The sequence below is a fragment of the Glycine max genome, chromosome 2 (genome assembly GCF_000004515.6).
Source record: "Glycine max cultivar Williams 82 chromosome 2, Glycine_max_v4.0, whole genome shotgun sequence".
Classification (NCBI taxonomy): Eukaryota; Viridiplantae; Streptophyta; class Magnoliopsida; order Fabales; family Fabaceae; genus Glycine; species Glycine max.
Window position 1 is genome coordinate 19,150,969 of NC_016089.4, and position 22,693 is coordinate 19,173,661.

General features: G+C 33.0%; 1 protein-coding gene across 4 annotated transcripts; it reads right to left on the bottom strand.

Annotated features, from left to right (window-relative positions):
* Positions 1-112: 112 nt before the first annotated feature.
* Positions 113-14,910, bottom strand: LOC100798108 (amino acid transporter AVT1C). 4 transcript variants are annotated; one of them, XM_003520221.5, is made up of 13 exons: positions 14,771-14,910; positions 14,066-14,285; positions 12,532-12,824; positions 10,497-10,711; positions 10,324-10,347; positions 9,541-9,721; positions 8,809-9,034; positions 7,444-7,579; positions 6,507-6,526; positions 4,612-4,757; positions 4,261-4,304; positions 4,111-4,173; positions 113-824 (listed from the first exon to the last, which is right to left on the bottom strand). In XM_003520221.5, the coding sequence occupies exons 2-13, from the start codon at positions 14,242-14,244 to the stop codon at positions 723-725; spliced, it is 1,629 nt and encodes a 542-aa protein (XP_003520269.1). In that variant the 5' UTR covers positions 14,245-14,285; positions 14,771-14,910; the 3' UTR covers positions 113-722. The 4 variants fall into 4 exon arrangements, with proteins under 4 accessions (XP_003520269.1, XP_014623041.1, XP_006575138.1 ...); XM_014767555.3 differs by having other exon boundaries at positions 14,066-14,265; positions 14,771-14,893; XM_006575075.4 differs by lacking the exon at positions 14,771-14,910 and adding an exon at positions 14,597-14,742.
* Between the last annotated feature and the right edge of the window lie 7,783 nt (positions 14,911-22,693).

The window sequence follows — 22,693 nt, forward strand, 5'->3', positions numbered from 1 at the left end:
TATTTCATTAAATAGTATTTTATTATATTGATTTTAAAATAATTCAAGCAATATTAAATAACTCCATTCCATTTATGCTAACTATAAAATCCTGCTTAAATTTAATTATAAATTTAGATTCAATGACATAAATTATTACTCTTCACATGTACATTTGAGCTCTCCCAGGCTAAGTCTACCTAGCATTTTCTGATTATATTTAATGTGCGGGGACTAATTTCATAGCATCTAACCTCAAATCAATGGATGAGATGAGACACTAACTAATGTGATATTATATTTTTTCCTTCTTCAAACAGCCATGTCTATGTTCTGCATAAAATAGGAAGAAAGAACAATGAAACAAAGCAAAATCATGGAAATAAACATGAGTTGTATCCAACAAAGGTAGAAGCCTTATCCTTCAGGTAAGATCATCCATTGTTCTTCAAGAGGAGGGAGGAGATAACATCGTTTAATCTGTGGTCAAGAAAATGCTAATGCAATTATGCATTATTTCATCAATCAATGTTTTCATTCGCAATGCTATATTGCTAACTATGCTCATACATTAAACATGAGCAAATTTTCTTTTTATGACGCGGAAACAAAACTAGAATAACCACAATAATAGAAACAATGGAAAATAAACTATCAATAAAAAAAGACTCAACATTTGGAATGAGAAATAAAAATGTAGAATAATAGATGTACTAGACTTTGATTGCTACATGTCTCAGTGTCTAGGATTTAAACAATTCCTCAATGATCTCGTAGAGGGCTGAGTATGATCCAAAACAACTCGATACAACACCTACTGCAATAATTGTAACACAAAGTGATACCTGTAAAAATAAGGCGGCAAACGTTGAGTCACATTGGAGGTAATCATAAATCATAAATAAAAAGACCAAGCAAAGAAAACTTGGAAATATTTGGTCATGTAACAAAAACATCTCATGGTCTAGCATTGCTACATAATCCAAGTGCATCATGTCTCTAAAGTTGTATTGATATCAACACAACATGTTACAATTCAAATTGTTGTTTTTCGTTATTTATTTTTCCATTAAGTTGCATTGAATCAACATGGTATGTTTACAAAGCCTCAAGTAATTTAGTTAAATTTGATGAGATAATATTATGTTCACTTAAATATGTTTTTGATTCCTTATATATACTCGAATTTTGCGTTTGATCTCTGATAAATTTTTCCTTCGCATTTACTCCATGATATTTGTAAACTTTTGTTTTAGATCCCCGTCGTCAATTAAGTGATGATGTGTCCATTAAATTTTTGATAACGCGATTTGTGGTGCCTCAAAAACTGTTAGTATGTTTCAAAATCGAATTTAAAATTAATTCCTTTCTCTATCCTATTCCACCCTTCTTTTTTGTCTCTCTCTCTCTTCTGCCCTCTTCTATTTCTTCCTTATGGGTTAATTGATAATCAAATGTTTAAGGAAGAATTTCTATGATGGTTTGTAACCCCATGCGACGACTCCTTTTTTGTCTCTTCCTCTACTGGTTCTTCGATAGCGATGGATGAAAGAAATAGGAAATGGATGGAGTCGAACCGCGAGTTTGCATGGTGGTCGCGGATGAAGAAGCAGAAGCTAACCTCAAACCTTCCCAAACCAAAACAATGACGGAGCTAAACCTACCCAACAAATTGTTCACAATGGAAACAAAAACAACGCCCAAGACCCCCCCGAGTACATGATAACTACGAAATTTGATAGTCAATTTTGGCTAAGAATGATTGTAATTTCTTTACTTTATTATTATTTTTAATGAAATAATAAATAAATTAATATCTTTGCAGTTTTTGATTAGCAGAAGTTAAAAGAAAAAGATTTCAAGTGCTTAATTTGGAGGAAACTTGATACAAAAATTGGAAGAAAAAGCCTTGAAGAAAAATTGGAAGAATTGAACAACTCGCTTAGCATGCAATCCAGGCTTAGCACGCACCCTCTGTAAGCGGGCCAACTCACACTTAGGTTGAACAAGGCCCATAAAGAAGCCCAAAGGCGTGCTTAGCGTGAAAGTTCACGCTAAGCGCGAAGTCAGCGTGAAAAGTAAGTTATACCTTAGTCCAATAAAAGGAGTAGGAAGCATAAGGAAAAGACACAACCCACACACCGGGATAATACCGCCTCGGAGATTCATAGCTCTCTAATGAATACATCCTAAGTCTGAGCATCTCTAATAAGGGAAACCCTCTATCTATGTCTATTATCCCCTTCTCCTCCTCTATCCATCTCTCTTCTTCTATCCACATCAACTCCTAAATTGTAAAGTTTCTCATGACAATGAGAGGCTAAACCTCCTTAGTTAGGGTTTGACAAGCTTAAAAAGCCAAAAGATGTATTGTATGCTTCTATTAATGTAAACAAGTGTTTTCTTTTCTATTATCCTTTCTTATTTTAATTTCATGTATCATTCATCCTTGCTTCATCTCTAAGAGTTAGGCGCTCGAAAAAGGATAATCCTTATTAAAAATACAAGGAAGGTTTTATACGCATCAATTTTAGGGATTAGTCGCTCGAAAGAGAGTAATTTCTAATAGAACTCAAAGGAAGGGGTATCTTAATAAATCATTGCTAGACATAGAGTGATTGCATTATGCTCATGTATCAAAGCAAACATCTAGAATTAGAACTTCATGCATTTTATCTATTGAGTCTTTGCAAAGACATTTGGCAGAAAGATAGGTAAGATAAATTTGTCATCATGAGATATTAAGGACAAGTATTCTAATAGATGTGGGTAGGAAAAATTCACCTAATTAATAGAGAAAAATCTAAAATAATGCATCTTAGGCAAATAAGGCATACTAGGTCCCAACATTATCACATTCTGAATTCATCCTTTTATCATTATCTTTATCTTTTACTTTTCTTATCTTATTTATTTTATCTTCTACATTTCTTATCTTTTACTTTAATCTCTTATATCTCTTTAATTTTTATCTTACCTCTTAAAATTTTATTTTAAATTTCTTATCCTTTCTCTCTCGTACTTTATTTAAATTTTACATTTAAATTTCTTATCTCTTGCTTGTAAGTTGGGTTTGCATCAATCTAAATACAAATAAAGTCCTTGTGGATTCGATATTTGAAATTTCGAGTACTTTACTACTTGTGATAAATTGGTGCACTTGCCAACGAGTTAACAGTACACTACAAGGAAAATGAGGATCACCCATCTGTATGTGGCGGAGAGGGAAGCTCACCAGGATGAATAGTATCGCCACATTGCGGCGGCCCGCCTCAATCCCCTTCACAAAGAATTGCAAATCCTCCCTCTTCTTTATCGATTCTTCCTTCTTTTGGTTGTTGTTGTTGTCGTCGTCTAGGGTTCTGGCGTGAGTGAGGTGGAGGAAGGGGCGACGTCAGTGGCGGAGGTTGTTCGGAGAAAGAAGGTCATGGTCGTTGTTGTGGTTGTGGGAGTTTCTGGCTAGTTTTATTGTTGATGTTCCCTAGTGTTTTGGTGAATAAAGAACGGGAATGGTGTATGGTGTTAAATGTTAATGAGTGAATAAAGGTCTGTTTCTTTTATATATATATATATATATATATATATATATATATATATATATATAAATGAGATCTATTTTAGAAGATGAATGTTGAAGGGAGAATAAGGTAGGTGAAGGGTTGATGAATTTATATATTTTTTACTTTAATTGATTCTGACGGTTTCTAACCACCATAAATTTATATTTGATTTTGAAATAAATACTGACGGTTTTTGAGATGACACAAATCGTGTTGTCAAATATTTAACGGACATATCATCACTTAACTATCAGGAAGCAGATACGAAGAAAAAATTTGTCTGGGATCAAACGTAAAATTTGGTTATATATCAGGGATAAAAAAACATTTAAACCTATTATGTTTCCATATTCAATAATTATGTGTAAAAACCCCCACTTTCTATAGTGGTGGAGAAGTTTTGACATTCATCTGGACAAACTAAATGTCTATATTGTAACATTACAAGGATGTTTTGCCGTGTATTCTAGCCATTTGGCTGCTGAAAGCTAGTTTAATGAAAAAAATGTGCTCAAATTTCTCTAACTTGCATTTAGTATTATTGTGAAGAGGTAATAAGCATACAGCATACCTGAAAGCGCGTGATTCTGCCACCCCTTATGCTTAGGAAACAAGCAGCGGGAAGAATCAAGGACTGCATCCAAGATTGAACACATTTAAATGAAAACTGTGGTTACTAACTCTTGGAACAAAAAAAACAGATGAACTAAAGGGCACTTACCACAAACATTGTGAGTAAAGATCCAGTCAATGACATCACCAAACCTGCAAAAAAGTATATGCAATTCATAGTAAAACATAATCCAACAATGCAAATAGTAAAATGATTTGGAAAAGCTAATGGGTTAATGAAATTTGTAACTAGCTAGGGAGTAACAGACCATAAAGAAAGATGGGAGGATGAGGGACAGAAACCTTTGTTCAATAAATTTACTTATGAATCCTTACCATATTTCCCTCTTATCTGTTTGATTTATGCACTAGTTCTTGAGACAGTTGACAAAATGTTTTAGACCTTCTCTTAGCACTAAAACTGATAAAAAAAAACGAGGAAAGAAGAAGATTAACTTACCGAAAAAGGGAACTGAAAGACCAACAAGCAGTGTAGAAACTACTAGAGCTGTTCTGATGAGCTTGGAATATATGAAAAAGTTGGGACTGTTTGTTGGTATCAACTCCTCTAGACACATTGCTACTGGAGATAGACTCAATGCATATGTGGGTGCCAATTAAGAAAAACATCGATCTTTATTTTCACAGTGTAGGTACAAATAGATTGAAATAAATTAATTATCATGACTCATTTTCAAGATTAGAAGGGTATTGTTAGGATGCCCATAGGAGTTTAATCTTTTATTTACATGATTTAAAGTTTTAGCTTGTTAGAGAGGAAACATTACAGTAACAGAGGAAATGAACAGAATCCAGGTAAAATGTTTATTATAATTACAATGAAATTTCATGAAGTGTCGCAGTTCTAGCAAATTAATACTCCTTTGTTTTTTAAAACATGCAAAAGTGGTTACTTTGTGGTTCTCTCATTGACTCTAATCACCCTATTCATATAGAATCGCGCAACAAAGAAATGCCACAAACTTTTTTCATTGAAATAATTCCATCCCCTTAAATTATTTGTAAATGAAACGGAACACAATGCAAAATATCTTGAGGTTTTATATGTTCGAAATTTTTTGGCAAATCAAAGTCAGAAATAATGTTAATGGAAAACATTCTTAATTTTGTAGTAGGCTTGATATATATATATATTTGAATTTTGCATTTGATCCTTGATAAATTTTACGTTTGATCCTGCCGTCAGTTAAGTTATGACATATCCGTTAAATATTTAATAACGTGATTTGTGACGACTCAAAAAATTGTCAGTATTTTTTTCAAAATCAAATTCAAATTTTCTGACAGTTAAAAACCGTCAGAATCAATTAAAGTAAAAAATAAATAAATCAAACATTGATAATCTTCTCCTCCTCCACGCTCCTATCTTCCACTTCTGCCACCCACCACCCCCCCCCCCGGACTTGTTCCCTCCCAGCTCCTTGACCTCCTCCGCCGCCAGCTTGATTCGTCCTCCACCCTTTGCCTCTTCCAATGGGCCTCCGACCGGCCCAACTACTCAGCCCACCCCTCTGTCTTCCACGAGCTCCTTCGCCAACTCGACCACACCAGTTTCCACCTCCCACCACCCATCTTGCTCATCTTCCTCCAAACCTACGCCACCTCCCACCATCTCCACATCGAAATCAACCCCTTCCTCCTCCTCATGGAGCGTAACTTTGTCGTCAAAGTCGACATGTGCTAGCTTTAACAACATTGCCCTCAGCCTCCTCATCAAAGCCAATAAGCTCAAGCTCGTCGAAATGCTACTCTCGAAGATGGTCGCTGACATCGTTCCACCTGACATCTCCACTCTCAACATTGTGGTGGCAAAAGCCAACAATGATGATATAGACATAGAGGACACAAGAGTGGTTGAATGCGAAAGAGGAGGGAGAAATAGAGGACCTTCTCTTAAAAAAATTGAGATTTGTTTTGAAACAAATACTGTCAGTTTTTGAATAGTCACAAATGGTGTCATTAAATATTTAACGAATACATTATCACTTAACTGACGATAAATATCTCAAATAAAATATTTCAAATATTAGGGAGCAGATACGCAGAAAAATTTATCAAGAATCAAATACAAAATTTGGATATATATTAAGAATAAAAATATATTTAAACCTTTGTAGTATTCCTTACTCACCTGGTGAAAAATTGAAGGATTTGGCTACTGCCAATCAAACATGTTGGCTGGCTCTTATAAATATTTTCATTTATGACACAAATAATTATTCTTGTTTCTCTTATATTTCGTTGGCGCGTTGAGAATTTGTATTTGTTCTTGAGCGCATTATTTAGGTAAGCAAGCACAAATGCTTTAATTTATACGGCGCATATGAAGGATATTTGGTAAATGGATTAACCACCTGCAAAATCAAACCACAAGATAATAAAGATAGAAATTTATGACTGATAAAAATTATTCACAATATGGTGAATATAAATTAGGTTAACAACTCAAACTAGTTAGAATCACAAGGATAAGTCTAGTGATGGGTTTGGAATAGCATGCATGAGATTCCGGGTTTAAACTTTAGTGTGATCATTGTAAAAAAAAAGTCAATCTAATTAAAAAATAGTAATCAAGTTCGGAAATAAACAAGACTAGTCTGGGGTTTGTTTTGCTGTACAACACATTTCCTCTTCACCAGCTTTAAGGAAACATATGAAAATAAGTATGGGAGTACAAGTATGTGATAAAATATCATATTATGTGATTGTTTATGATTTATTGGTATAAATTTTTCTGATGTTTATCTTCCTTAATTTCTCAATATCAAGAGTAGCCATTAGATAAGGCACTTGGTAAACATTAAGGGCTGTTTGTTACAGTTTCTTTCTTTTTTAATAAAGAACGACCTTTTTTTTAAGAAAATACTTCTTGTAGTTTCTTACGTATTTGTTTTAGTTTTACCAAATAATCAAAAGTTAAAAAGAATTTAAATTTTGATTAAAATCAGAAGCTGTTTTCTGAGTAGCTTCTCATAAAATCATCTGTTTCTTTAAAAAAATTATTTATACGATTGTAAACAAATGTAAATATTTTATTTAAATCTAAAAAACAATTACTAGATTGTTTTATACCAGAACCACTTTTTTTTTTAATATTAAACAAACAGGCTTTGTTAAATATTTTGAACGAATAATTTACTTAAAATCCTAGCCCAATTGTACCAATGATGATCAATTATATATAATTCATAAATAAAGCACGTGGAAGATGATCACTATGTCTTAGTTCATTAAAAAAAAAATTGTACAGTCGAATCTAGAATCAGCTTACCGTAGTCCACACAGCTATCTTGGCGGCCACCAAGTGTTGGGGCATGTTAAGAGTATACTGAGAGAGTGTTGCTTCTCCAAATGCTGCGTAACCCATAATAGCTACTGCACAATACATAGTTGTACAAATGGCAAAACTACATGGAAAAGGAATTGCACATGGAATTAGATAAAAATATTAAATGCTGAAACACAAATTCTACAGAAAATAAATTATTCATATTATTTATTTATTTCAGGGGGAATGGAGTAGTTTTGTTAAAGTTTAGGGGGAGTTTAAGGAAGCTTCTTGCAGGAAAGATGTTTTAAAAAATAGTTTGATATGTATTATTTTAAAAAATAATAATATTTTTAAGAAAGGATTTTTTTTCATAATTTTTTTTAATTATTATTTTACGAAAACTTTTCCAATGAGAGAGGTGAGAATCTTAATGTTTCGAGTTTATTATTATTTTTTTTCTACAGATCATATTGTTCTTTATTAAATTATATAATATCATAAATAATTAAGATAATATATAAAAATATAAATAACTCTTAATTCCTAGAAAACTTATTCGATAAAAAAGTTTTGTGAAATTTAATCAAGATTTTTAAACAAGATAATTAAAAGAAGGTTGCTCCATTTCAAAGTCCTAACATACTTCCTTCTTCAACAAGAACTTACAAATTATACATTCAAATTGACCTATTATTAGTGTTAGGATGGACCTAAAGAGGCTCAAATATGATCTTAATAATATTAAATGGTTAAAATACTATATAGGATAGAGTTAGATATTTGTATTATAATTTTTATTTTAAATAATGAGATGTCGATACAAGAAAAGATAATATGCACTTGTTAGCATCAATTAGCAATGAATGAAAAAAGAAAAGATTTTAGTATTAGTTCCCCTTAAAAAGTGTAATCAATGTGAAAGAAGATTTTAAAAATGTTTACATTCTATCATAACCCTAATATGGCATACATACCCTAGTATAGCAAATTTGATGAAAAGCATATGTTATGTGAATCTTCTCCTAATTCTGAAAAGTAGTACAATATAGAATTTTTTTTTACATCAGTCCTTTTAGAATCGATCTAAAAAATCTCAACTTTTTTTTTCCATTTTCAACATTTATATTAGACCCAATCGATGTAAATGTCAATTTTAATTTATATAAAAGGTCTTTGTTGTACTAGTGTCAAGATTAAAAAAAATTCATATGATTTTTTAAAAATTCATATAACTTGTTTATTCTAATCTTAATTAACTATTTTTGATAAGATCTAATTGTTAATATTTATTTTTATCTACATTAAAAAATAAAAGACCCCATACTAAGAGTGTCAATGGCTAATTTAAAAGTTTTTTATGTTTACCATACTAAGAGCACTCCAGGGAATTGATTCCGATTTGCCATGGCAGTATAGAGGTTAGGGAACACAGCATGCCCTGCATAGCAGTAACCATAGAGACCTATTGCAACAGGAAAAGTTGCAAAGTTGAATGTTGTTGTTGTTCCTTGGGTATGAATGTCAGCATTGTCTACAAAGCAAACCCAGAACAAGCAGAGAACCACTAGAATCGTTGCAACAACTCCGCAAGCTACAACAATTAACAATGTTAAAAATGGTTATAATGGTCTTTCCAAACGAATGGTAACAAAGTAAATAATCTGATTGCTGAGTCCAGATAAAACACAAGCAAATATATGGACAATAGTACATTATAGAAAGAAGATAATAAACTATACAAATATAGGTATACAAATTAACATACCAATTTTAGATAGTGTGTCTTAATTCCAGTAAACCCATTTCCAACAATAGTTGTTACACCAAATAATAAAAAAATAAACTGTGAATTTTTTAGGATCAAAATCTTAACTAACTCGTTAGAATATTATTCAACTATATTTAGAATTAGATAATAGGACTGAAAAGGGCTGGAATCAATATTTGAATCTAGATAGTCACACTAAAATTTGAATCTAACACCATCCAAATTTCAAGTCCCTAACCACTAACTGAGTCTTAATAGATTTATGTATTTAAAATGGCTTGATAACATTTACTTGCGAAAAAAAAAAGAAAAAGAGAAAAAACTTGTACCTGAGATGTAACTGAGAATGCGTAGGTCACGTAGCCAAACAGTAGGAAGAAGAGCCAAGGCAGTCAATATTGCAAACAAAATATGAGCATTGAGTTGAGTTCCACCCAAACTAATGTGCGCATTTGGAAATAATGTAGATAAGTTGTCGCTCTCCACAATTATGTACTCAATGCAACAAGCCTACATAAAAATATTTAGTTGGTGAAGTGATTGCCAACAAGATAGAGAAATGATGTTTGGCTGTGAAATAGCAAGCGAAATAAAAATGCGTGTCACTAATATACAGAGAATGTACATAGCCAAGAAGATACATGTCGCATATTGTGAGCCAGTTCATTATCCGGTGGTTTAAAACTGCAAGAAATGATAGATTTATTGGCAATTTATTGTGTGTTTAGTGACAACTCTTTTTCTGTCAATTTCTAATTGCTAGAAATTGTCCATTTAGCGGCAATTTCTCCGTGTTTACCATGCTGTTTAAAACCACCCAAATGAGTGTTGCAAAAAATCAATTAAGAATGATTTATAATTTAATTTAATGAATTAAAAAACTGATAGTATCAAAATCCTCAAATTATCGAAAACATCGTACATACTCTTTTCTCTGAAACCAAAAATTCACCTTTTCAGTCTATTCTCACCTATTCCCAATCACTTTATTTCTCTCTTCCCCATTTGCATGCATGGTATTTCTCGCCTATGTTTTTCTTTCTTACTAGTAAACACATCATAATCGAGACTTCCAAGGAATACTCAAAGAGTGTAGGTAGACATGTACTTACATATAATTCCATGTATAGTATTATCTGCATCGATCCACACACAAAAAGAGGTTATCTTAAGAACAATGCCAAGATCAGATTAGAGACTAATGCTTTTAAAATTAACCGTTGAAGAAGAAGAAAAAAATTAAAACATCGTCAAACAAAATTAAGGATCTATCAGTGAGACTTACAGAGATGATGACACGTCCAGTAGTACCAAAAGCTGCTTGGCCGATGTCAGGGTATGTCTCAAGACCAGGTGCACTATCCAAGCAGTAACGCAAGAGCAAGCCGGTATAAAAGGAAAAAACTGCATACAATAACAATATAGAAAGACCAACCCATCCACCCTCTTTGGCTGCGTAAGGGGTTGAAAGGATTCCTATACCACAAAGGGCATTTATACCTGCAAAAGTCAAAACAATACATAATAATCATGGTAAAAATCATGGTTTTAAATTTCAATTACAAGGTAGTCTAACTCAATTAGTTGAATAAGGTATACAAGTTATTATAAATCCACGGTACCTCTATGGATAAACAAACATTAAAAATTGCAATTGCAATTGTTATTGTAGCCACAATTTCAAGATTTTTAATTGCAACTGTATTTGTTCACAATTTGTTACAATCAAGGCTTTTTTGAAATCTCAATTAATTATGTAACTCAAATTTAAACCAATAGTGATAATAAGCAATAGGAAATCTTCAATTACCCAAAAGGGTTGAACAAAATCTATACTAGACCTCAACATTCAGATGTATTATACACTGACTCCAAGGTTTTGAAAAAGGTATACTACTGCAATTTTGATCACAGCATTGAGATTTTTGGGGTCTTTGCATCCGCAACACAACCACAGTTGTGGCAGTATCAGCTGCATTTGTCCGCAATATCAAGAATTGCGACCAAACTGTTATCGTGACCGCAAAGTAAAACCTTGACTTATTAATAATTGAACTTGTGTCCATGTGGGGGACATGATTAGTTCACCTCTAAAAAACCATTTCGGTGTTACATATCTATTTGATTGGTTCTTGTGAAGGGACCATCTTAGCCAATGGTTTAAATTATGCAAGTTTATCAGCCCCAGAATACAATAGCATTGATAGAATTTGCAATTTTCGACCATGCCTGTTGAAAGTGTCTATGAATTCTTTTCCTCATGAATAGAACATGATTGCATATACAAACACTTAGGTAAGCTTTAGCCTCTGGTTGTTCTGTTTTAACTACACATTTATATTCGAGTATATTATTATTTAGTATCAAGATGTAACACGATGCATTTATCTGAAACTGAATCTGAGAGACAGAAATTATATTGTACTACTTTACATATCGTATATATGTTTAATTTTCTGCGATCACAAGCTGCAGGAAATAAATATGTTTCATGATTATAATCATATGACCATTGTTCAATGGAATATTAAACAGTGGTGTGTATTATTATTTCAAGTTATTGGGGACAACAATGCATTTTTTTTTCCACTGAATAAATTTATACATGCATAAAACTGAAGATAACAAGCATGGATCAGTTTTCTATAATGTTTTATTACCACATTTTGCTTAGAGATCGCAAAATTCCCTCAATCCTATAGTTTGGTTAAGTTTCTTACGGAAAGAGGGGACCACTGATAGTTAAGAATTATACCTTCCAAATACAAAATCTATTCTCATTTCAAATTAACTTATACACAAGCTAATTTTAGAGGTTACTCTCATCGTTTATAAAAACTATAAAGAGAACTTTTACAAATTAACTTAATTATAAATAAGTTAATTTTAGCTTGCAAAACTCATTTCATTTTTAATTTTTATTTTTTTCTCTTAAAAATAATTCTAAATAAGCATATTCAAACAAACTCACATGATACTTCTTAAAAGTACTTCTAGATAAGCATATCCAAACAAACTCACATGATACTACTTCCTGTCTTTTCATTATGATATGAAAAATAATAGTAACACATTCTTACACACACTTTCCATATACTTTCTATCAGGTGAAATTCCGATGAGTATCATTCCGCATATAGTGAGTCTTCGTCTCAAAGTAGAGGAAGCCACGTGAAATTCAACCAATAAAAAATAATGTATATGAAAGACTATTAAAGAATGTTATTAGCATTTCTAGTTTAATTTAGCTTCACTATTACTCTCTTTCATTTGTTTTTTGTTTTATATTTTCTATCCGAGAACCACAGATCAGTACTTACCATTAAGCACAGCTTGCCCAAAAGTGCATTGGCCAGGAATGTGAGGTTCATGAGAAACCTTGGAAATTCTAATGGAAGACTTCCTAGATATCTGGGGAGGAAGCAAGGTATGTCGCGGTTGCTCCTCTTCTGTGGGTTTCAAGAGTGGTTTTTTTTCTGGTTGTAACACTTCAAGAGTGTGCCTTCTTGTCAAAGATGAAGAAATAAAAGAACTGCCTAATCTTGACAGTGATGTGGTGCCCAGAAACCCAATATTTGGGGATGGTACACTGCCATATAGATCAATGGATTGCCTGAAACATTATGAATTACATAAAAATAAGTACTTACGTTGATGCATAGCAGATTCATTTCTGCCCCTTCCTTTTGTAATAAGAAAAATGCCAAAATGAGAGATGAAGTAACAGAAATTATATTCAACCAGCAAGGGTGATGAACAAAAAGGAAGATTCTGTTTTCACTTTTCATCATTTCTGAAAGTAAAATAATTATATAAAACTGATTTATTAAAAAAACTGTTTTAAGTTTTGTCTAACATTAGTACCCCTGAAGAGCTTTTGGAACATAGTTATATGTAAGGGTAGAAATTGAAGGCATCTATTTCTAGAAGGCATAAAGTTTAAGGTGTGTGCTTCACTTTACCCTGAATTCGACAAGGATAATGATATATGGACAGTCTCATATTGCATACCCAATAGACACCTTTTATTTTTTTCCATGGCTTACATTGTACAGGTCTCTTTTACATATAGTATATATAGACTTATACATTTGTCTTTCTTCTAACTCTCTCTTAGTGTAGCTTAGCACGTGAGTGTTTATGAATCATTTCTTATTAATCAATTGGCCAAAATAAGCATAAGTGTTTTTCTATGATTTATTTTAAAAAAAAAAAACCACACTTCATCTTAAATGAAACAAATGATGTAGAAATAGAAGAGAGAAAGAAAACATAATTAAGAAATAAAAAATGAGTGTCTTAGAGGGAAAATGATGGAAGAAAGAAATAAAAAGATATGGATTCCTCAACATTTTATTTCTGTGCAAATTTCAGGGAAAACGAACAATGTATGTGTTTCTCAATGTCAATAATTGATTATTTTAATTAATAACCGGTTATCACAAAAATTTTGTATTAATATTAGACGCGACTTTAAACCGCCGAAAACACATATAATCCATTGTCAAAAATTGATCTTGACCAGTGATAATAAATCGTGAACATGTTTAATAGATTAACCATTGAGTTTTTCTAAATCTTTTTCAATTCTTTATTCTCTATTTCTCTCTGCCATCAAACCCTTTTATTCTCACTATTTTTCAAATATTTTCATTCACTCTATCACTTTCTTCCCTATTTCCATCAATCCTATTTCTTTTCATCCTATCACAGAGAGTCAATTAGCCACTTTTCCTTGAAAGTAAAGGATGCTTTTTCACATTAAAAAAAAAAACCGATAAATTATAAAAAGTCAAATGAATGGCCACAAACACACTCATTCATGCCAGATCAAAAAACACAGGTGGAGCTGACCTGTAACTTTGAGGCCATGCGATGCTGTAATTGCTGGGTTTCCTCATTGACTGGTTTTCATTGGAATCATTCGAATAATCGGATTCGTTTCCATCGTTTTCGTCTTTCTGCAGATCCTTCTCAACATCTTCATCGCTCTCAATTATGTACAAACCGCTTTCCGAAGCAGAGTTCTTCATCTTCTTTCAAGTTTTAGCTCCCTGAACCAATTTCACACTCTCTGTGATTCACAGGGAATATCAATCCATTGTCAAGATTTGTTATCTCAGGAAAAACTGAACAACCCAGAATCACATATTACACATCAAATCAAATCACAAAACAAAAAATCAAAGAGCATAATAAAATCTCGCCCTTGCGAATGAGATCAGAGAAAATAACACAAGCAGAAGCAGATATTTTCTGGGTTCAGATTTGTTATCTCAGGAAAACTTACAATTGAATATCGGTTTAACCCCTTTGGATCAAAATGACAAATAAATGAAAACTTAACGTGAGTAGGACCCAAATTTATAAGTACAAATTTCAAACCTTCCTTATAAGGATGTGTGATCATTTGACATGGATCTAAGTCAGGTATCATAAGTGTTAATTAATATCGTGCATGCTTATCTTCACTTTGTTTACTTTGAATAAAAACAAGCAACAGCGAGCCAAATCACGCAAAAGGGTGTGTTCGGATCAATCAGAAACAACGAGCTAAACCTTTTTAATGTGCCCTTCGTTTTATCTCTTTCTCCAATGTTGGATTGGATCACTAACGTCTCTGCTTAATACGAAGGTTTTCCTCTTGAACGTGAACATTAATTCACAAAAGCTTGCGTAGTGTACATGTTTAATTTCTTGTTTTTTATATGTCCAAATCCGGTGGAACATGCGAACAAAACAATAACGAATCTTGAACCGTGCATTATCTAATATTAGATGGCCTTATACTGCATGTGACAATCACGTGCACGGATTCGTGGTCATCACATATGTGACAATTTTGACAAGACCAGCATGGTTCGGATGTGCGAAGGTTGGATTTTTTGTGAGACAGTGATGACGCTCGCACAGTTTTATATTTACGAAGTCATGTGTAGATGTCGTGGAGTGGACACAACTGATCTAGTGATTGGCGTAAAAATTTGAAACTTGTAAGGGATTTGAGCAGAGTGCTGTTTTCATGATCTTGGCACAATTTCTACAATAATTCCTTATAGTAAAAGAATAATAATTATTCGAGTCAAAAGGAATAATAATAAGTTAGATATTTGAAATTCTTCATTTTATGTGCGTGTATATATATATATATATATATATATATATATATATATATATGTATGTATATATAATATGTAACTCTATTCGAATCAGATATAAGATTATTATGGATAACAAAATCTTTCCTTTAAATATTTAATACTTAATACTTGAATTCGAGACATTTAATTAAATTAAAATAATCATACGTCAATTGATTCACGTGTTAATTGTGGGTTCACGGGCATATTATTTGATAAATGAGAGGAATTAATTTTGATTAATTATATAATTTATACAATTAATTATGATTATTTTACTTATATTTAATTTTTACCATTTATTTAGTATTTTAACATTTAAAGAAAAGTAATATAGGAAAGAAATCTGTTTTTTATAGATCATATTCTTTTTTTAGTCTAGAAAAGAAGTAATATGTTCAAGGATAGAATCATTTTGAGTAAGGGTGACAATGAACTAAACCAACTAAAATATAGTTCGAAACTCGATTCGATATTCAACTTATTGAATTTGGTTAATGAATAAAATGAGTTGAACTTAAGTTAAAATTGAGCTCGTTAGGGTTGCAATAGAAAAAGGGTGGTGTTCTTGAGTCACGTGTTTCCTAAAAACTACCTAAGAAAATCTAAAACATACTTCCTAAGTATATATCCTAAACTATTTTACTTAAACATAAAACAAATGAGCAATTAAAAATCAAAACAAAACAAACAAAGATAAAAGCAATAAAAGAGAAAAGGGATAGAAAAACTTCACTATGGCTCAATGGCCCTCATCTCCACGGCCATCATGCGCGGCATGTTCCTCCATAGCTTCTTCTTGTATAGCCTGGCCACCTCCTTGGTCAGCTTTGGCATTGTCCCCAAAGCCAAGCGATGCCACATAGGCTACATACTCCTCTTGGGATGGGCAATGATAGGGTCCGACAACTCCGATGGTGACATGTAAGGAGAAGTCGCGGAGAGAATCCATCACAATGTTAATGGTGCAATTTTTGGCAGATATGGCAATCGTCATGTTGTGCATCTCTGCTTCATAGCCCATTGAGGCTTGTTGTGCCTGGGGTTGTTGCTATTGTTTTTGTTGTTGTTGTCTTTTTTCTTCTCTTTGCCTTGCCACTTCCTCCACATCAGGGTTATGAATATCTACTCCATAGTTGGTAACAATGTAGTTCCAATTAATTGATAGGCGGATAGATGGACCTCATAGGGTGGTGCAAAGGGTGGATCTACCATGACTCCATTTTGGGCATTTAAGTGTCAAGAGGCTCAGAATTCTACCATCCATGCTATCTATCTATCTATCTATCTATCTATCTATCTATCTATCTATATATATATATATATATATATATATAGATAATGCAAATTTTTATTTTGTTTTTTTACTCCAAACTTAAAATTAAAACCTATACTAAGAATTAAAATGCAATAAATTTAAATTTAAAATGCAAAAAGAAAAAATTAAAGTTAGAATGCTAGGTTGCCTCCTACTAAGTGTTTCTTTAACGTCAATAGCTCGACGTATGACATGTGGATTGTCAAGGGGTTGTGTGATGGTGTTGTTGGTGAGCCGAGTTGTTGGAAAAATCTACAATGCCTTGAATGAGTAGAATATTTATTACTTGCACTCTCTATGTGTGTAGACTCCTTTACGAACATTGATGGTTACATGAATAATACTCATGAAGGATCTTCCTAGAATGATTGGAACTTGCTAGTCTTCATCTATATCCATGTCAAAAAAATTAGTTATAAATGTTAAGTGATTTACCTTGGTTGGACAAATGGCCTCAGTTATCTTAAGAAGGGGTGAATTAATTTCCCACTAACAAACTTATAACCCCCTTCTAAATGATAGACTCAGAATGCAGAAGTAGAAGCAACTATCAATTTAATAATGTTCTTTAAACATGCAAGATAAAATTGATTGCAATAATATAAATGAGATAAGGGAAGAGAGAAATGCAAACTCGATTTATACTGGTTCAGTCACTTCCCGTGCCTACGTCCAGTCCTCAAGCAACCCACTTGAGATTTTTCACTCTCTTTGTAAAAATCCTTTTACAAAGTCTGAACCACACAGGGACAACCCATCCCTTGTGTTCAGGAGTCCTTACAACTTAAGCCCTCAGTCCCTTAATCAATCTCTTTGAAGAAAAAGAAGAATTCTCTCTTTAAGAGAAGAATATTACAATTGAAGTTTCATGAACTCTTAATAGATTTGCAAGTGTTTGCCCAAGAGTTGTTGAGAGAGCATTTGGCAATGAAGTTCTCTTAGAATATCTCTCTCTAGCTTTTTGAAATCAGACACACATATATATAGGCCCTTCGTGCCTTTTCAAAATGATTTAAAGAGATGTGTCTTTTCAAAAAGTTTTTTCTGAATTTTTTTCACTGGTAATCGATTACAAGTTTCTAGTAATCGATTACACAGTTATATTTTAAAGGGTCATGACTTTTGAATTTGAATTTCAAGAGTTCCGTTACTGGTAATTGATTACAAACATCTGCTAATCGATTATAGGTTCAAAATTCAAATTCAAATCCCTTTTTAACAACTATTTTTCAAACTTGTCTTCTGGTAATCGATTACACTGCCCGGTAATTAATTACCAGAGCCTTGCATGTCTTGGAAACATGCATGATTCACATTCTCCCCCTTTTTGATGATATCAAGCAAATTCTTTTTGACATCATCAAAACCTGTATGATTTACATTCTCTCCCTTTTTGATGATGACAACCACCTGTAGGCTAGGAGCAACAAAAAATATCTATTTGTATATAGTTTACTCCCCTTTGGTTTTGCAATGATTGCTTATATGAGACAGTTGAAGATTTCATAGATAAAAAGTTGTCTCATAAAGAATAGATAATTTCCCTTACTCTCTTATCTTTTATCTATCCCTCCCCCTTTTGATGATGACAATAATATGAAATCAAGATAAATGATATGCAATTGATAATGCGTGCTCACAACCCTTACTCCCCCTAAATTTATGCCTAAGTTCATGATAAACTCTACCCTTAAGTTTTCTCCCCCTTTGGCAACATCAAAAAGCCAAAAACGGTCGGAGAAAAGAACTAAATTAGGAGCTTAACACATCTACAGAAAGATAACCATAGCATAATCCAACTGATTTAATCCATAACCTAATTCAAGCAAGTCTAATCAAACCAAGACAAAAGCAAAACAAAGGCTAAAAGATCCAAACACAAAGCAACCATATCCAAGACAAGCAAGAACATAATAAAAAGTAACCAAAGTACTAAGGATTAAAAGCCAAAATACAATGCTAAGAAATAACCATAAAACTAAGGAAATAAAGCATAATCAAGATAAGAGTCAGCCGAGCGATCGAAGCAATGCCTAATGAAGCTCATATCATCTTTGAGACTAGTGATCCTCGTGTATCCATCCCAACAAAGCGTGCATCCATTGCATAAAGGTGGGTATCCATCACATCAAATCGTTCACCTACAAAAGCTCAAAGACCACGAAGTTCTGTGAGGACTTCGATCAGAAGAGAAGAGGAATCAACCCTTTGTGATGGAGGAGATGGGGTACGTCCGTCAGGAATAGGCGAAGGCAAGTCTTGTTTACAAATCCACTGACCATCAACATCCTTTCGGTAACCAAAGGAGGTAACCACACCAGCACCAATAGAAAAAGATCATTTTACTTGAACAAAGAGTTCATCATCCAAAGGAATTTGGAAATGACGAAGAAAAAAAAGGGTGACAAGATGAGAATACGAAAGAGGTGCATTGGTTTGTAATGTCTTATGCATACGATACCTAACCAAGTGGGCCCAGTCAATATGACGACCCATAAGAAAACCTCACATGAGAATCAAGTCCTCCTCAGAGGCTTGAGCAAGATTAGATGAATGGGGTAACAAAATGCGAACAATGATGTAGTGCATGATGCGACAGTCAAAGGTTAATGACCCAGCAAGCAATCTGCCAATCATATCAGCCTGGTCATTACAGACTATACTGCAAGCATCATGACTCGAGTAATCGAACTTCCAGTCATTAACAATAGTGCCCTCAAAAGGAACACCTTGATTGAGTAATTTAGTCAATGAGAAGAATAAAGACTGATTAATAACAATGGGTATATTTTCCACCTCAGAGTAAAGAATACCATCCTGAATTTTCAAATTAGAACAGAAAAACTAGTTTAGAAAAGTAAGGCAGTTTTAGAGACATAAAATCAATCAACCCAGAAATTTGAAACACTTGATAACAATCAAATGTTTCTCCATCAAAGAATTCAAGATCAAGGTACTTAGGGTCTAGAATGATCCTAGAAGAAAATTGGGAAGAGTACCTTAGACGTTGATCATCTGAAGAAAATAAAGTAGATGATCATGGGGATGACATGGAGGGAGGAACCAGTGCTGTGGGTGCTTTAGATGGTCCGTGGCGACGATGGCCAGCAGGGGCGGTGGTGGAGGAAGAGCCTTTTCTCTTTTTCATTGATTCAGCCATTTGTCGAAGTTTTTGCAGATTTAATCGGTGGAATCAAAAGAGGAATGAAAAAGATGAGGTTTGGGCTTTGTGGGATGTGATTTGGTGAAGAAACGAAAGAGATATGAAGGTTTGAGAATGGTGGTGCGTCATCACTATGAAGAGGAGAAGATAGGGTCTGCACAAGAGCCCAAAAAATGCAATTTTTATAGTCTAGGACACCTTGTAATCGATTACAAGGATTGGTAATCGATTACAGGATGAGTCAGCCTAGTGGTAATCGATTACATGTGTTGGTAATCGATTACCAGAACACTAAAATAGCCTTTTCTTCTAAAAATAACCTATTTCTATTCCTATAAACATCATCTAATGCTATCAATCAATCATACTAAAAAACATTGAATATCAATCCAGTAAAGTCAATCATAATAACACATCAATCAAACACAATCAAATACAACCAATCATCAAACATTTCAAATCAAATCAATTAAATTAACAATCAACTAACTATGCACAATAATTTCTATTCCAAAAAAAAAATATTCAAATTTTAAATTTCAAATTTCAAATTTCAAATTTCAAATTTCAATTTTCAAATTTGAAATTTGAAATTTGAAATTCCAACTTCCAACTTCCAACTTCACCTTCCAGTAACTTCCACTTCCAACTTCTAACTTCCAACTTCCATTTTCAACTTTCAACTTCCAATAACTTCCACTTCCAACTTCCAACTTCCACTTCCAACTTCCAAATTTTAATTTCAAATTTCAATTTTCAAATTTCAAATTTCAATTTCAAAATTTCCTTTTCTAAATTTGAAATAGTTTTCTTAAAATATGAAACTAATTTGAAAAGTTTAATAGATTCTTTATGCAAGTCATTGAATGCATTTTGAAGTTCATCAAAAGAAATAGATAAGTCGTCTCATAGTTTGAAGACATTACCTCTTCAAAGACAATAAAAAACTCAAGCAGAAATAATCATCAAAAACAATCATCAAAGACAATCAAAACTCAATCAAGTAAACTCAATCAAAAGTTAACAATCATAGGCAAAAATAATCAAAAGGAATCAATCAAAGACAAGTGACCTGTTGGTATCATTTGGTATCACTTGTTAGGCTTGTTGATTAAGTGGCTTTTGTTTGTTGTCTCCATAGATCACATATTCACTATCTTTGGGAGAAATATGAATAAATTTTGATGCATCTCTCGCCATATGTTTGGAGCAACCGCTATCAATGTATCAACTTTGCTCTTCTCCGCTTTCATAGTCTTTCAACATGAGACCCAGATTTATGATTTTATTTTCTGAATCACTTGAAGAATTTATGTCATTACCTTCCCAAGTGATGTATGCTTTCTTTTCTTTCTTTTCTTTGAAATTCCTCTTGTCGGATTTTTCCATTGTTCTTTTAAAGACAGGACAATTGAATCTCATGTGCCTAGGTAGATCGCATTCATAACATTTTGGGGCTAAGGAGGAATCTTCTTCTTTCTTCTTTGGATTGATATTTTATTTCCCTTGATCTTTTATTTCTCAGAAACTTATTGAATCTCTTCATAAAATCTGAAATCATCATCTTCTTTTTCTCTAGGTTTTTTTGATAGTTGCTTTTCTCTCTACCATTGTAGGAATAAAGGTCTTAAGAAGGGGATAATTAATTTTCCACTAACAAACTTTTAACCTCCTTCTAAATGATAGACTCAGAATGCAGAAGTAGAAGCAGTGATCAATTTAATAATGTTCTTTAAACATGCAAGACAAAATTGATTGCAATAATATAAATGGGATAAGGGAAGAGAGAAATGCAAACTCGATTTATACTGGTTCGGTCACTTCCCGTGCCTACGTCCAGTCCTCAAGCAACCCACTTGAGATTTTCCACTCTCTTTGTAAAAATCCTTTTACAAAGTCTGAACCACACAAGGAAAACTCATCCCTTGTGTTCAGGAATCCTTACAACTTAAGAGACCCTCGGTCCCTTAATCAATCTCTTTGAAGAAAAAGAAGAAGAAGAAGAAGAATTCTCTCTTTATGAGAACAATATTACAATTGAAGTTCCATGAACTCTTAATAGATTTGCAAGTATTTGCCCAAGAGTTGTTGAGACAACATTTGGCAATGAAGTTCTCTTGGAATATCTCTCTCTAGCTTTTTGAAATCAGACACACATATATATAGGCCCTTCGTGTTTCAAAATGGTTTAAAGAGATGTGTCTTTTCAAAAATCCTTTTCTGAATTTTTTTCACTGGTAATTGATTATAGGTTTCTGGTAATTGATTACACTGTTATATTTTAAAGGATCATGAATTTTGAATTTGAATTTGAAGAGTTCTGTTGCTGGTAATTGATTACAAACATCTGGTAATCGATTACAGGTTCAAAATTCAAATTTAATTGTCACATTTACCACTTTTCGTAGTGCTTTCTTTTTAGAACCATCGTCAAATTGTAGAGTCATGTTGGTGGGCTTTAGGTTAAAGTGACCAATCTTCTCTAAGAAAGAATGAATCATGAAGTTGCAACTCCCACCTAAGTCAAGTAGTGCATGGTCGATAGAGAGATTTCCCAATGGGATGGGATGGTAAAACATCCCTTGTCCTCCAAATGTATTGTGGGACTTACTTGATGTAGTACGTTCCATGTGAGTGTTTCAATAGGTGGTTCCTCCTTCTTCCCTTATAGCATTTCCATGTATTTTTCAAATTAGGCCATCCTCTCATTGTAACGACCCGCCTCGTTGCTACGATATCACTTACTATAAAATGTGACATTTCAATTTTTAAGTGAAAGTTCCATTAATTTGATTGTAAAAATGATGGTAATTTTTTTGCGATGTACATTCATCAAACAACTCACAAATACATGAACAAAT

Excerpts from the sequence above, each read along its gene's own strand:
- LOC100798108 (XM_003520221.5), bottom strand. The coding sequence starts at position 14,244 with ATGAAGAACTCTGCTTCGGAAAGCGGTTTGTACATAATTGAGAGCGAT. Across the intron at positions 10,712-12,531 it reads TGGGCAAGCTGTGCTTAATG|GTATAAATGCCCTTTGTGGT; the intron begins GTAAGTACTGAT and ends TGACTTTTGCAG. Across the intron at positions 9,035-9,540 it reads CATTCTCAGTTACATCTCAG|CTTGCGGAGTTGTTGCAACG; the intron begins GTACAAGTTTTT and ends TAATTGTTGTAG.